Raw genomic sequence first — 14808 nt, 5'->3', positions numbered from 1 at the left:
GAACTTTGCACCTCTTTAAATTGAATTGCCTCAAGAATACCCTATAGGCACTTGAGTTCAAAGACCTGATGAACCATATGAAACCTGGATGCTTAAGCATTGCTCATTCAGACATTCATGTGTCAGGTTATTGGATGAAACATGTGAATTCTGTGCTTTCTGCATAATAGCAAATAATAAAGCTGTTAAAAAAAATCCAACTAATTGCAATTCCACTGTCATTTTGTGGTTTAAGATTTAGAAGAGAGTGTTATTCGTGAATTTGCTTTTAGATATAAGTAAACTGATCGTTAGAATAATATTTTAACATTTAATTTTTAGGACCTATTTTATCAATGAGGAAGATGAAAACCTGCCCCATTATGATGAGAAAACCTGGTTTGTTGAGGATATCAATCGAGTACAAGCAGAGGACTTGCTTTATGGGAAACCTGATGGTGCATTCTTAATTCGTGAGAGTAGCAAGAAAGGATGTTATGCTTGCTCTGTGGTGTAAGTCTTCTCTGGGGGTATAACCTTTTGAAAACTTCCTCATTGATTAATAGAAAATCAACCCCTCCTAAAGTTCAGATCAAATTAGTTGAAGTACAATAAAATGAGGAACCATGGCTTAGACCATTAATATTAGTACAAAGAAAACAGTTAGTTGCTTTAAGAGAAATACCATCTGAAATTATTTCGGGGATTTTAATTTAAATGGTAAGCAGACTAGGCCCTGCATTGTTGCTATTGGACTTTAGGTATCTGTGAAAAGTAACTTGAGATTTTCAATTGAAAAGATCACTTAATTCTTTAGTAGTCTCCTGCTTGCCTAACTTGGCCTTCATTGTCATACTAAGGAAGGCTTGATTAAACAACTGTTTTTACTTCAGAAGAAAAACTATCTAAAATTTGTACTTAAATAGTATTCTGTTGAGGTTGTGATAGAAAATGTTGGATGTGTTCTGTAAGATGATCTTATGACTTTGTTTGGAAAAGCCTATTTTCCTTTTAATGGAAAGTGAAGTTCTGGGGACAATTAATCATGCCTCAGTGAGATTTTGCCAAAGTGTTGTATATATATTCCTTAAAAAGGCAACTGTTTTCATTGACAAAGACCATACCTAGAGTGGAGGTACAGTATGATGGTCATGAGAGCAAGGTTTGGGGCCAGATATACAGGATTCAGATCCTGACTCTACCACTTACTAGATATGTGACCTAGGGTAAGTTACTTAAACTTTCTTTGCCTAGTTTCCTTATTTGTAAAATAAGGATAATAATAATATCTACTTAAGGGTTTTTAAAGTATTACTCGAGTTAATATATATGATTTAATATACTTTGATCAGTGCTGGAACATAGTAAATAAATGTTATCTACTAATATTATTATGATAATGATGCTGCTGATGGACATGCCAGAAGGCAAAGATGACAAAATGATTTTGCCCTCAAAGAGGACAAAGTGGTGACGATAGACAAAAGACACTCATATTAACGGAATGCTTAGTGCTTTACATGATCATCTTGTCCTTAGTGGTCTGTCTCTGTCATGCAGTCATAGTTTGAATCCAACTTTACCTGGTTTCAAAGCCCGCATTTTTCTTTTGCACCACACTTTCTTCATTTCACAGTTAAATATCCAAGATAAACAAAATCACTGTGACATAGGTATCACTAGTAGGCTGTGTGCATGAAGAACTAATTCTGATGGAGAAAGAGGGTTGGGAGATTTTGTGGAAGAGGTGGCATTTGAACTGGACTTTGAAAGGATATTGAAAAGTGGGACATCTATGGGCAAAAAGTAAGGCAGGAATTGGATTAGTATTATCCAAAGATAGAGCTACTTGAAACATTTCATTTCTCTCTGACCTGGGCTCAGATACTCAAGTTTATTTGAGTGGAAATGGCAGGAGAAGATGGCTCTTGCAGGATCTGAGATCTTTTAAGAACAATAAAAAGAAGGAAGACAATAAGCCCAGCACATTAGTAGTCCCTCACTCTTATCTAGGTCGTTGGGTGGCAGCCTGTGGGTTAAAGACTTGGCTGGTGGAAAATGCTCCTCAGCAGCTCAGCTAATTCCTGGGAGACCAAGGAGCAGCTTGAGTATCTTGGGGAGCTGTATTCTTTTTCTCCTTCTCCTTCCTTTAGCCACAGACTTAATCAGACCCAAGTCCACAGCAGTGTGGATTTCTGTTGCCTATGAAAACCAACTGCAGTAATATATCATATTGGGGTTCACTTTTGGAGAGATTGGAAGCAAAAGAGTCTGGCATCACAGACTTCCACTTGTTTGTTAGCCATTCCAGCTACAGAAAGCCTGCTTACAGTGATTTCTCAGTTTACTCAGGACATTTGCTGAAGTTAGGGATGTGAGTAAGTTCAGTTTTTAAGGAGACTCATAGTAAAATTAAAATGATCATGTAGTAGGAAGTCAAGGCATAAAACTCACTTGTTTTTCCATTTTAATATCTGTAAATGACATTATAAAGAAGCCTAAGAAGAAATTGCTTAACTCTACAGCCTTCTCAGGCTAGAGCCAACAATATATGTGTTTCACTAGGTTAAGGAGTTAGGTAGTGAGCACTTGTGATCCTTATTGTTATTGCCATTTGGGGTAAGAAATTTGATTAGGGATAGAACAATTAGATCAACAAGGAAACAGAAGACTTGAACAACACTATAAAACAACTAGACCTAACAGCCATCTCTAGAACACTCCATCTAACAACAGCAGAATACACATTCTTCTCAAGCGCACATGAAACATTATACAGGCTAGACTCTAGGTTAGGCCACAAGTCTCAATAAATAGGGTTGAAATCATACAAAATATGTTGTCTATACCACAATGGAAAGAAATGAGAAAGTAAAAATAAGGAAATTTGGGAGATTCACAAATGTGGACAATAAATAACACACTCCTAAATAATCAGTAGATCAAAAAAGGAAAACAAGGGAAATTAGAAAATACTTCGAGTTAAAAAGAGAAACACAGGGGCTTCCCTGGTGGCGCAGTGGTTGAGAGTCCGCCTGCCGATGCAGAGGACACGGGTTCGTGCCCCGGTCCGGGAAGATCCCACATGCCGCGGAGCGGCTGGGCCCGTGAGCCATGGCTGTTGAGCCTGCGCGTCTGGAACCTGTGCTCCACAACGGGAGAGGCCACAACAGTGAGAGGCCCACATACCGAAAAAAAAAAAAAAAAAAGAGAAACACAAAATTCAAAACTTATGGAATGCAGCTAAAGCAGTGCTAAGAGGGAAATTTATAACTGTAAGCATTTATATTAAAAAAGCTCTCAAATCAATAACCTACCCTTCTTTCACCTTAAGAAACTAAAAAAAGAAGAACAAACTAAACCCAAGCAAGCAAAAGGAAGGGAATAATAAAGATTAGAACTGAATTATATAAAATAGAGAATAGAAAACAATTGAGGAGGGCTTCCCTGGTGGCACAGTGGTTAAGAATCCGCCTGCCAATGCAGGGGACATGGGTTCAAGCCCTGGTCTGGGAAGATCCCACGTGCTGCAGAGCAACTAAGCCCGTGTGCCACAGCTACTGAGGCTGCACTCTAGAGCCCATGACCCACAACTGCTGAAGCCCGCACACCTAGAACCCATGCTCCGCAACAAGAGAAGCCACCGCAATGAGAAGATGATGCACCACAACGAAGAGTAGCCCCCGCTCACCGCAACTAGAGAAAGCCTGCGCACAGCAACGAAGACCCAACATAGACAAAAATAAATAAATAAAATAAATAATTTTTTTTAAAAAGGAAACAATTGAGGAAATCAGTGAAACCAGAAATTGGGATGAACAAATAGTTAAAGTCTCGCACACACACACATACACACACGGGAGAGAGAGAAGACACAAATTACTAAAATCAGGATGAAAGAGGGGATGCTACTTGTAGTCCTTACAGAAATAAAAAAAAATAATAATGGAATACTATGAATAATTATATGCTAACAAATTAAACAACCTAGATGAAATGGACAAATTCCTGGAAGCACACAAACTACCAAAACTGACTTAAGAGGAAGTAGAAATTCTGAATAGAACTATAACAAGTAAAGAAATTGGCTTCACTGGTGAATTCTACCAAATATTGTAAAAGGAATTAACACAAGTCCTTCACAAACTCTTCCAAAAAATAGGAGAGAACACTTCCTAATTCATTTTATGAAGGCATATTCCTTATGAATATAGACATAAAATTCTTTAACAAAACACTAGCAAAGCAACTCCAGCAGCATATAAAAAGGATTATAAACCATGACTAAGTAGAATTCATCTTAGGAATGCCAAGAGGTTCAACATTAAAAACTCAATGTAATAAACCATATTAATAGAATTAAGGACAAAAATCAACTGACAATAATCTACTGATTATTTCAGTAGACTCAGAAAAAGCATTTGACACTCTTACATGTTAAAAAACACTGAATAAACTAGGAACAGGAGGGCACTTCCTCAGCCTGATAATGAAAAACCCACAGCTAATATCATACGTAGTGGTAAAAGACTGAATGCTTAAGATCAGGAAGAAGACAAGGATGTCTGCTCTCACCACTTCTAATCATTGTACAGAAGGTTCTAGCTAGGGCATTTAGGCAAGGAAAAGAAATAAAAGGTATCCAGATTGGAAAAGAAGAAGTAAACTATTAGAGCTAGTAAATGAGTTCAGCAAGGTTGCAGGTTAAAAGATTAGGATACCAAAAATCAGTTGTGTTTCTATATACTAGCAGTGAATAATCTGAAAATGAAATGAAGACATTCTATTTATAATGGCATAAAAAATGCCTAGGCTTAAAAAAATGCAAAAGCTATACAGTGAAAACTATGAAACATCATTGAAAGAACTTAAAGAAAACCTAAATAAGTGGAAAAACATCCGTGTTCATGGATGGCAGTGCTTCCCAAATTGATCTATGTGTTCAGTGTAATCCCCATAGACAGTACCAGCTGGCTTTTTCCAGAAATGTCAGGACGATCTTAAAATTCATACGAAAATGCAAGGGATCCAGAACAGCTAAAATAACCTGAAAGAATAGAAAAGAGTTGAAGTACACCTCCCAATTTGACAACTTACAACAAAGCTGTAGTAATCAAAATTGTGAGGTACTAACATAAGATTAAACATGTAGATCAATGAATAGAAATGAGAGCCAGGAAGTAAACCCTTACAATTATGGTCAGTTGGTTTTCAACAAGGGTCTCAAGACCATTCAAAGGGGAAAAAATAGTCATTTCAACACATGGTGCTGGGACAACTGGTGAGCCACATGCAGAAGAATGAGGTTGGACCCCTACCTCACACCATATACAAAAATTAACTCAAAGTGTATCATAGGGACTTCCCTGGTGGTCCAGTGGTTAAGAATCCACCTTCCAATGCAGGGGACGTGGGTTCGATCCCTGGTCGGGGAACTAAGATCCCACATGCAACAGGGCAACTAAGCCCAGGCACCACAGCTAGAGTCTGCGTGCTGCAATTAGAGAGAAGTCCATGCACTGCAACAAAAAGATCCCGTGTGCTGCAACTAAGACCCGACCAGCCAAAAATAAATAAATAAATATTTTTAAAAAAACCCAAAATGTATCATAGAACTAAATGTAAGAGCTAAAAGATAAAACACTTAGGAGAAAAGATTAGGTATAAATCTTTGTGACTCTGGATTAGGCAGTGGTCTCTTACACATCAAAAACACAGACGACAAAAGAAAAAGATAAATTGGACTTCACTGTAATTAAAGACTTTGTGCATCAAAGGACACTATCAAGAAAGTAAAAAAGACAACCCACAGAATGGAAGGAAATATTTGCAAATCATATATCTAAGCAACTAGTGTCTAATATATAAAGAACTCTTAACAATAAAAAGACAAGTGCCTCAATTAAAAATGGGCAAAGGATTCGAGTAGACACTTCTTTAAAAAAGATATATAAATGGTCAATAAGCATATGAAAAGATGCTCAATGTCATTAGTCATTAGGGAACTGTAAATCAAAACCACCATGAGATACTACAAGGATGATGGTAATCAAAGAGATGGACAATAACAAGTGTTGACAGGGATGTGGAGAAATTAGAACCCTCATACACTGCTGGCAGGAATTTAAAATGGTGCAACCACTTCAGAAAACAGTTCGGCAGTTTCTCAAGTTTAACTTTCTTTTTGGCAGGGTTGGGGGGTGCCATGCCACGCAGCTTGTGGGATCTTAGTTCGCCAACCAGGGATTGAACCCAGGGCCATGGTGGTGAAAGCACTGAGTCCTAACCACTGGACCTCTGGGGAATTCCCAAGAAGTTTAACTTATGACTCAACAGTTCCCCTCATAGGTATATATCCAAGAGAACTGAAAACCCATGTCCATACAAAAACTTGTACATGACTATTCACTATAGCCAAAAAGTGTTAACAATCCAGGTGTCCCATCAATTGATGAATGGACAACCAAATTGTGGCATATCCATACAATAGAATATTACTCAGCCATGAGGAGAAGTGAAGTATCAATACATGCTACCACACAGAACTTTGACAATGGTGTATTAAGTGAACGTAGCCAGACCAAAAAGATTGAGTGATACTGTATGATTCCATTTATATGAAATGTCCAGAATAGGCAAATCCGTAGTGACAGTAGGTTAGTGGTTGCCTGGGTCTAGGGGGAGGGAGGAATACAGAGTGACTACTAATGGATACATGGTTTCTTTTTAGGGAGTGAGATAGTGGTGATTGTTGCACAACCTTATGAATATTCTAAAACCCACTGATTTGCACACTTAATTTTTTTTTTTTGGTTTGTTTTGCCCCCTGCAGTGCATTCTTGCCTAATGGGGGTCCAGAGCTGAGTGATTAAATGCAGCCATCCATTTTAGCTACCAGGTCTTGGGAAATGAAGGGTATCTCTGTGACAAGTCTGTCGGGGTGGGGGGGCAACACATGGGTGTGATATCGTACAAGCTTTGATTGACAAAAAGCTTCTACTTCTCCTTTGCAGAACAACTGCTCTCAGACTTCTGTTCATTTAGGGTCCCTTTATCTGTTGCTATCCGCCTTAATTCCCTGTGGTGTTTGTGTGTTGTATCGTTGCAGTGCTGATGGGGAAGTGAAGCACTGCGTGATCTACAGCACTGCTCGGGGCTATGGCTTTGCAGAGCCCTACAACCTGTACAGCTCACTGAAGGAGCTGGTGCTCCACTACCAGCAGACATCCCTCGTCCAGCACAATGACTCCCTCAACGTCAGGCTTGCCTACCCTGTCCACGCACAGATGCCCTCGCTCTGCAGATAAAGAGGGAGTGGGAAGAGCGGTGGCTCTCTAGCGATTTTTATACAGTTTTTATTAGACTATGAGGGCATTCTTTCTACGTAGACTGCTTGTTTTGCACAAGAAGTGATTCTGTGAATGTGAAGTGGAGAGGCCGAGCAGCAGCCGGCCAGAATGGGGGCATACAGGGCCTGGGGTTCTCTGTGACTCACCGCTGCACTGACATAGGAAGCTGGGAGCAGATGCTGTTTTTTGGAAAGTCTGTTTCATTGGGGTTTTTATTTAGCCAGGCACCCTCAACAGAACACATTAGGCCTGATGGGGGTGAGGGTTATATCTGGAAGCCTCTGAGGAGTCCATGTCCTCTTCTGAGAGGCCATGTTGCTCTGAGAGTGTGGTGGGGCACGGCCCTTCTTTCTTCCTCCCAACAAGGCGGTGGTTTTGGTTCGGTGGTAGAATGGCATTTGGTGAAAAAGACAACCAAAGGAAAATGGGGAGGCTTGGGATTTCATTTAAAGAATCTTAATCCATGGGTAAAAAACTTTCAGCCGAAGGTACTTAACCAACATCGTTTAGGCGTCAGCATCTCAGTAGCTCCTCCCTTTAAAGAAGCATTATGTTTAGAAACCAAATTGATCCCAGCAAAACGATTGTTGCCAGACTAAGGTCTGATGGAAGAAGGCGGCACTAGTATCTGAATGCACACTTCTGTACCAAAACTTGAAAGTAAAACTAGAGACTTTGTTAGTTTTAGCAAACACTAAAATTGGTCAGTGTAACTCCTTTTGCCCTGCCCTTGTTTCTCTGAGGTGAGGAAGTGTTCTTTTCGTGGGTTGGTGAGCTTTGAATCATAAAATGAAGTTGGTACTTGTGTGGTGTTTCCTTAGCCTAAAGAATGATCTGTTGTTTGAAACCTTTGTAACTTGTGTGTATGAGTAAAGAAAAGGTGCAATCCAGTGCTTTTAGATGGCTTGATATACCAAATAATGATGTAGAACAACATTCTTATATGTGCTTCCCCAAGTTTAAATGCCCAGCAGAAATAGTCAACATGGTTTAATTTCCCGTCATCTCCTGTCGTTTGCTGGGTAGGGCCCAGGGGAACCATAGGTGGCTAAGGCTGTAGCTGGAAGGGAGCCAGACTGCGGTCAGGGACTTCAGTAAATCACAGGCCCAAGGGCTCTGGTTTCCAGGGCGAGGGTCATACCACATTACCCATGTGCTTCCATACAGTGGTTTCTGAAACTTCTGCAAGGAGAGGAAGGGATGGCTTGGAGTTTAGACTGTTAGCCGAAGCCATCTGGAAGCTTTTTTCTTTGCCTTTTTTGTGATCCTGCCATTAAGATGATGTGCACAGACTGTCCTCATGCTCCAGTGGCCCTGATTTTAGGCCAGGAATCTTCTGCTTCATGTGATTTAAGCCTTCCAGCTGAGTGAAGCTGGGCAAATGGAGCTGGAGGCAGCCTCTACTCCTACCTCCATTATGCGCCACCCTCCTCAGTCAACACTCGTTTGACAAATAGAGTCCAGCTGCCTCTGAGCCAATCCTAGAGCCATAATAGGCTCGAATGAGTCAGCTGTTTGAGCCCAAAGCTGTGCAGTCAGGCATCCTGGCTGAGCTACAGAAGTCAATATCTGAGTCTTGGTGAATAAATAAGGTTTACACCTAGGGAAACTCTAGTTTTGGGGATGAAAGAAACAAATTTTGCTTTCCCTGAGCACTTATCTTGGTGACAGGATCTAGAATGGACCATGACATAGAAATAGATTAAAAATTTGGGGGAGAACCTCCAGAGTTACTGACAGTGAAGATAGAAAGAAAAGGGGCATATCTTTGGCTTTTCCTTGGTTATGTTGCAGTTTCAGGATTGGGTGAGGCAGACAAATGAAACCCCCTCCAGTGTCACTGTTCTGACCTAAGCCCTCAACTAGTTGATAGCCAGCTGAAATCCCTTCCCCATATTGCCAGATTGCTGAACCTGCTTAAGCAGCTAGATGCTCAAGATTGGGTGCAAGGAATCCCTTCTTTCTGGTACTAAAATTTAGTGTGTCCTGGATATCTCTTAAAATAAACGAAAAGGAGAATGAGGATGAACCATGTGTTGCTCCTTATCAGGCAGCGTTAAGGGTGTGCAGGGAGAGCGCAAGCGCCATCTACCATCTACACTTGGGCTGGCTTGTGGAGAAGGGCTACTCATTTTTAAGTCATACATTCCTTCACTTTTTTCTTTCCTGTTTTTCATTACTGAATTTGTTGCTTTGTGGGAACTAAGACCTAGGGATCATTTGAGAAGTTGGAAAGTATCTTTTCTGAGGAGTTGCCATGTGATTTGCTTGATCTTGACCAGTGGAAATGGCATAGGGACCAGTCTGCTAACCACTTAGAGGGGTAGTATGCAGCTCTTTTACTCCATGGTCTTGGCAGCAGGTCTTGGCCTCCTTCCTCAGAACCTAGCTCTGTGTGTTATCCCATGATCTGGGCCCTGGGATTCTCTCTCGGCATCTTAACTGCAGCCTCAGTGAGGCAGAGGGTAAAGAGACAGACCAAGACCAGAGGGGCTCACTGTTTTCCTGGCTAGAGAAGCTGGCCACCAACACGGAAGCAGCTTGGGGCTGGCTGGACACTGGTCAGAGGCCTATCTTTTCCAGGTCGAGCTTTCATCACAGAACAATGCTCTGTCTCCATCTGGCCATAGATGCTAACTAAGCCTTGGCCATACCTCAGGCCTGTATAGGCTAGTGGTGTCCTTACCACTGATTTGGTCAAGGTTGAGGACTTCTGATTACTGCCCCTACCCTGTCTCCAGGCCTCGATGGAATCCCCGCTCATTTTGGACCCTCAAGTGCTTTGCAGAAGCTCTGAGAGCCAATGTGGTGTCTTCCACCGGTCTCCTCTTGCAGCAAGGAACCAGCCTCATGGGTCCTCTTGGGCCAAGAATTGCATCTGGGCAATTACTGGTTTTTCAAGTTGGTCTCTTGCCAGTTAAGACTCCTTAGTAGATCTGTTTGAGGCTTCAATGGCCTCAAAGCAGAGGGTCCAGATGGGGGCCTGGCTGGGCCCTCTGCTGTCACCTGCTCAGCCTTGCTCTAACTCCAGCCACTTGTGACAGACAACCTTGTTTCCTTACAAACTCCAGCATGTGACTTTGGTGCCCTGTTGTTACTCGTGAAAAACCTATTCTTCTGTTGTCTTTGGTGTAGTCAAAAAAATTCATGTAGTTACGTAAAAATATCAGATTTACAAGGAAGCCAACTGTATGTCTTGTGTTGGGACAATTCATAATGTAGTTCCTAGACCACTTTTGCAAATTGTTCTTGTCACCAGGTGTGTTCAGACATTGCTGTGCAGTTGTGGGGGAGGGTGGGGGGAAGGTGAGGGGAGATACTTTTTGGTCTTTTTGTTTTTTACCTTCCCCAAGTGGGGACAGTCTGGCCAACTTGCTCCAGTAATACAATAAAGACATTGCAATAAAGCACCTTTTTGTTCTCATGCTATGGAGGGGTGGGCTGGGCACGCGGGGGGCGGGGGGGCGGGCAAAAGGAAGAGGACTGGGGTATTGAAAAACCCCAAAGCTCCCAAACCTTCTCCGCCGTGGCACCAAAAAATCAAGATCAGTCCTGGGGTTGAATTGGGGTTACCAGAGGCTCTCTTCTTCCCCTGAAGAGGAAGTCAAGCCTGTCAGGCATGATGCCAGAATCCTGTCCACCAACACAGCACACAGGGAGACTCAGAAACTAACCCTGATAAAGTTAAACGTGAGAGCCCTTTTGTCCTCACCCCATTCTTATCAGAAAGGCCACTTAATTGATTCTTAATACCTGTCTCTGCCCAGCAGTGTGTTTGCATGCTCTTTTGTGGGGGCAGGGGTGTGGGCTGTCTTAGTCTGCCTGTCCTCTTGTTGCCCCCGGCCATCACCCTCTTTGTTGAGGTTCCTACATGTTGGGAACATAATCAGCAAACATGTGACCAGCACTGTGGGCAAAGGGCACCGCAGTTCTCATCCTTGTCACTCAGGCCCCACTCACCTGTGTACTGAATTACAAATCAGACTGAAGGGCAATAATCTATTGTTCTAAATGACCTTGCCAACGTCCTTCCTCCCCACTGCACTTAGCTACATAGCACCCTCAAGGCCACTGCTAGGAACCACGGATGATTTCCCCTAATTCCGAGAGCTTTTCCCACCCTCGGCATGGGATGCTCAAACTCCTATCTATCTCCAGCCCAGTCCTCTCTTCTGAACTCCACCTGCTGGCGGGATATCTCAAATGGGGCCTTGGGTGTCCCACAGGACTGCAAACTTTTTGTCTACTTAATGAGTAAACATATGCTTGGCTGTGAATTCCCTTACCTTCCTACCACCAAACCTATAACTGGTCTGCATCCACATAACTCCTCTCCCTCTCACCTGTCAAATTACAAAAGGTAGCCCTCCTCCAACTATAAGCTAGTCTCTCCACGTGTATTTTGGATCCTATTTTCTCCCATCTTCTCAGGAATCTCCTGTGAGTTCTCTGTTGTTTCCTCTCAACTGGATGATCCATTTAAACGTGGTTGGCTGTCTCTCACTCCACTTGCTCAGTCTCTACTCAATCCTTTATCTCTTCAGAGCCTAACCTTTTTAAAAAAACATCTAAGTTTGTCTTTATTTCTTCACCTCCTCAAGCTTTTCAGTACGGGTCCCACCACTACCTGAAATTGCTCTCCTTGATGTCTTAGGTAACCAGCATTGTGACTACTCTGTGAAAAACTCTGCCATTGACTCCATGATCATCTCGTTTTCCTCCTGCATCTCTGACTGTTCCTTTTAGTTCTCCTGGACTCTTAAGTCTCCTGGGCTCCTCTGGCCACCTCACTTATGCCTTTTTCCCTGGCAGTTTTATCCACATCCATGAATTCACCTACCATCTCTAGGCCAATTATACCCATCGTTGTTTCTCCTGCCCAGACCTATGTTGCGAGGTACCTCACATGCAACGTATTGAACGCAGGGTCACCACGTAGCCCTGGTTCTTTCATTATTTCATATTTCAGTGAATGGAAATACATAATTCATCTGGTTATATAGGTCAGGAATGTAGTCATCATCTTTGATACCTTTGCTTTGTGTCTACATAAAACCCACCACCAGCCCATATCAATTTTACTTTCTAAATAGCAAAGATACCCAACTTTTCTCTCCAACTTCACTGTTTCACTATCTCTAACAATACTGGAAGGCCTCCCTTTTATCATTCTTGCCCCCTCAAATTCATTTTCATTATAGCAACCAGAGTCATCGTTTCAAAATAGAAATCTGGGGAATTCCCTGGTGGTCCAGTGGTTAGGACTCGGACTTGCGCTGCCAGGGCCCAGGTTCAATCCTTGGTCGGGGAACTAAAAACAACAAAAAAAACTAAACTCAAAACAAAACAAACACCAAAAAGGGCCTCCCCCGTGGCACAGTGGTTAAGAATCTGCCTGCCAATGCAGGGGACACGGGTTCGATCCCTGGTCCGGGAAGATTCCACATGCCACGGAGCAACTACACCCGTGCACCACAACTACTGAGCCTGCGTTCTATAGCCCGCGAGCCACAACTACTGAGCCCGTGTGCTACAACTACTGAAGCCACGTGCCTAGAGCCCATGCTCCGCAACAAGAGAAGCCACAGCAATAAGGAGCCTGTGCACCACAATGAAGAGTAGGCTGCTCGCCGCAACTAGAGAAAGCCCACACAGCAACAAAGACCCAACACAGCCAAAAAATTAAAAACAAAAAAACACCCAAATCTGAACTTGCGTATAACCATTAAATAACTTTCAATTGCTCTTATGGTAAATCACAAAATTCGTAAAATCATCTGGCTTCTCCCAAGTTCAGGATCTCATCCCCTACTTCAGTTACTCTTCATTTGGCTCCCTCCACTCAGCTAACCCCAGTGGCTTGGACCTTTTCCTTTTTCCTTCTGCACATGTCCTCTGTACAATCCCTATCTTCTCCTATGGCTTTAATTACCACCTATTGGCTGATGGCTGCCAGAGCTATGCGTCCAGCTCCCTACACTTCCCCTCCGTCTCTCGGGACACCTCCTCATTGTTGCCATCCTAGTTTAGACCACCACAAGGGGTCACTACATCATTTTTCTCTCTGGTCGGCTTACTCCACTTGAGCCTCTCTACACTGCGGCCAGTGATCTTCCTAAAACCTAAATCTGATTATACCACTCCCAGAATTACCTTCCAGAAGCTCCTCACTCCTCAGGCTAATCGAGCAGTGTTTCTCAAGGGGAGCACCACTGGCACTTGGGGCAGCTGCCCTAAGCAATACAGGATGCTTAGCATCTCTGTGCCTACTCTTCGCAAACCCCTTCCTTCCCATTTCCAACTGCCCCAGGGGGGCAGTTCCTCCCTCCCAGGAACTGCTGCAAGATGTGCCCGCACCTCCCCCTTTACCTATGGTATGGTGCTTCTAACCAGATCCTGACCTACATGGGGGGCTGCCCCAGGCAACTAGTTACCTGTGTTCCCAGTGTCCCGTAAAGGCTGTCCAAGGATCTGCCGTCAGTGAATGACTGAAGGAAGGAGGAAGGGAGGTTCAAGAGGGGCCTGGAAGGCTGAGGGGACAGACATCTGCCACCACAGGCAGGGTGCGCCCTCTGGCGGCCACAGCCTTCCCGACGCAGGGTGACGAGCAGCTGCAGGATGCATGTCGCGCCCAGCCAGTACCCAGAGGCATTTTCCTGTCTCTAGGCCTCTTGATGCCTCTCCTTCTGACCTAGGCACTGGATTACAGAACAGTCAGTGCAAGACAGCAGTTTGGCGAGTGAGTCCTGCATCACCATGGAGGCCCTCTACCACAGCCCTGCCTCCTGTCCCTGGGATACCATCTCCCGACTCCTCCAATGGTCCCACAGCTGTCCTCCCCCTTCCTTCCACACCACCCACCCACTCACCAACTGCAGTCCTACCTACTGGGGGCTGCTCACATCAGCAATGTCCATATCCAGTGCTAAGGCCTACCTGAGAACAGCCCAAGAAGGGCTGACTGGCTACAGACATTAAGGGTTTATGACTAAATACGGAAGGCAGTTTCTCTATTTCACCTGGCCGCTCAGCATTTTACCAAGTAAGCTCTCCTTCCATTTAAAATCTCTTTACTTTTGGATTTTATGACTCTTCCTTGATGTCTTCTTTCTTTGCCTTAAATGCTAGTGCATTACTACTGATACATTGATGGCTCTCAGATTTCTAACTTCAGTCTAGATTTCCTTACTGAGTTCCAGACCCATGCACCCAAACTTCTGGATGTCCCACAAGTACCTCAAATTAAATATATCCCAAGTTCAACTCTTCACCTCCCTCTACCTCTTTTTCTCATTTACTGGCTAAGAGCACTCCAAATTAGGAGATAAATGTGGGTTCTAGAGTCAAGAGAGTCTAGATTCTAATCCTAGCCCTGCCCAGAGCTGCATGATCTTGCTCACGTTAATGTCTGAAAACCTGAGTTCCCTTCTCTATAAAGCAGGAATATTACTTGCTACATGGCCTTCTCTGGTTCTCCATC

At 43.2% G+C, this 14808-nt stretch overlaps 1 protein-coding gene across 1 annotated transcript in view; it reads left to right on the top strand.

Annotated features, from left to right (window-relative positions):
* The window catches only part of LOC307183287 (phosphatidylinositol 3-kinase regulatory subunit gamma), an 85267-nt gene extending 74662 nt beyond the window's left edge, over positions 1–10605 (top strand). The window contains exons 9-10 of the mRNA XM_079915616.1: positions 322–492; positions 7088–10605. Of these exons, the coding sequence (XP_079771742.1) occupies positions 322–492; positions 7088–7286 (370 nt within the window). The 3' untranslated portion in view covers positions 7287–10605. The remainder of the gene's footprint in view (positions 1–321; positions 493–7087) is intronic.
* The last annotated feature ends 4203 nt before the right edge of the window (positions 10606–14808 follow it).

The sequence above is a fragment of the Stenella coeruleoalba genome (assembly GCF_951394435.1).
Source record: "Stenella coeruleoalba genome assembly, chromosome: 1".
Taxonomy (NCBI): Eukaryota; Metazoa; Chordata; class Mammalia; order Artiodactyla; family Delphinidae; genus Stenella; species Stenella coeruleoalba.
The sequence above is the reverse complement of the archived record's forward strand: the minus strand, read 5'-3'. Positions and strand labels throughout refer to the sequence as shown.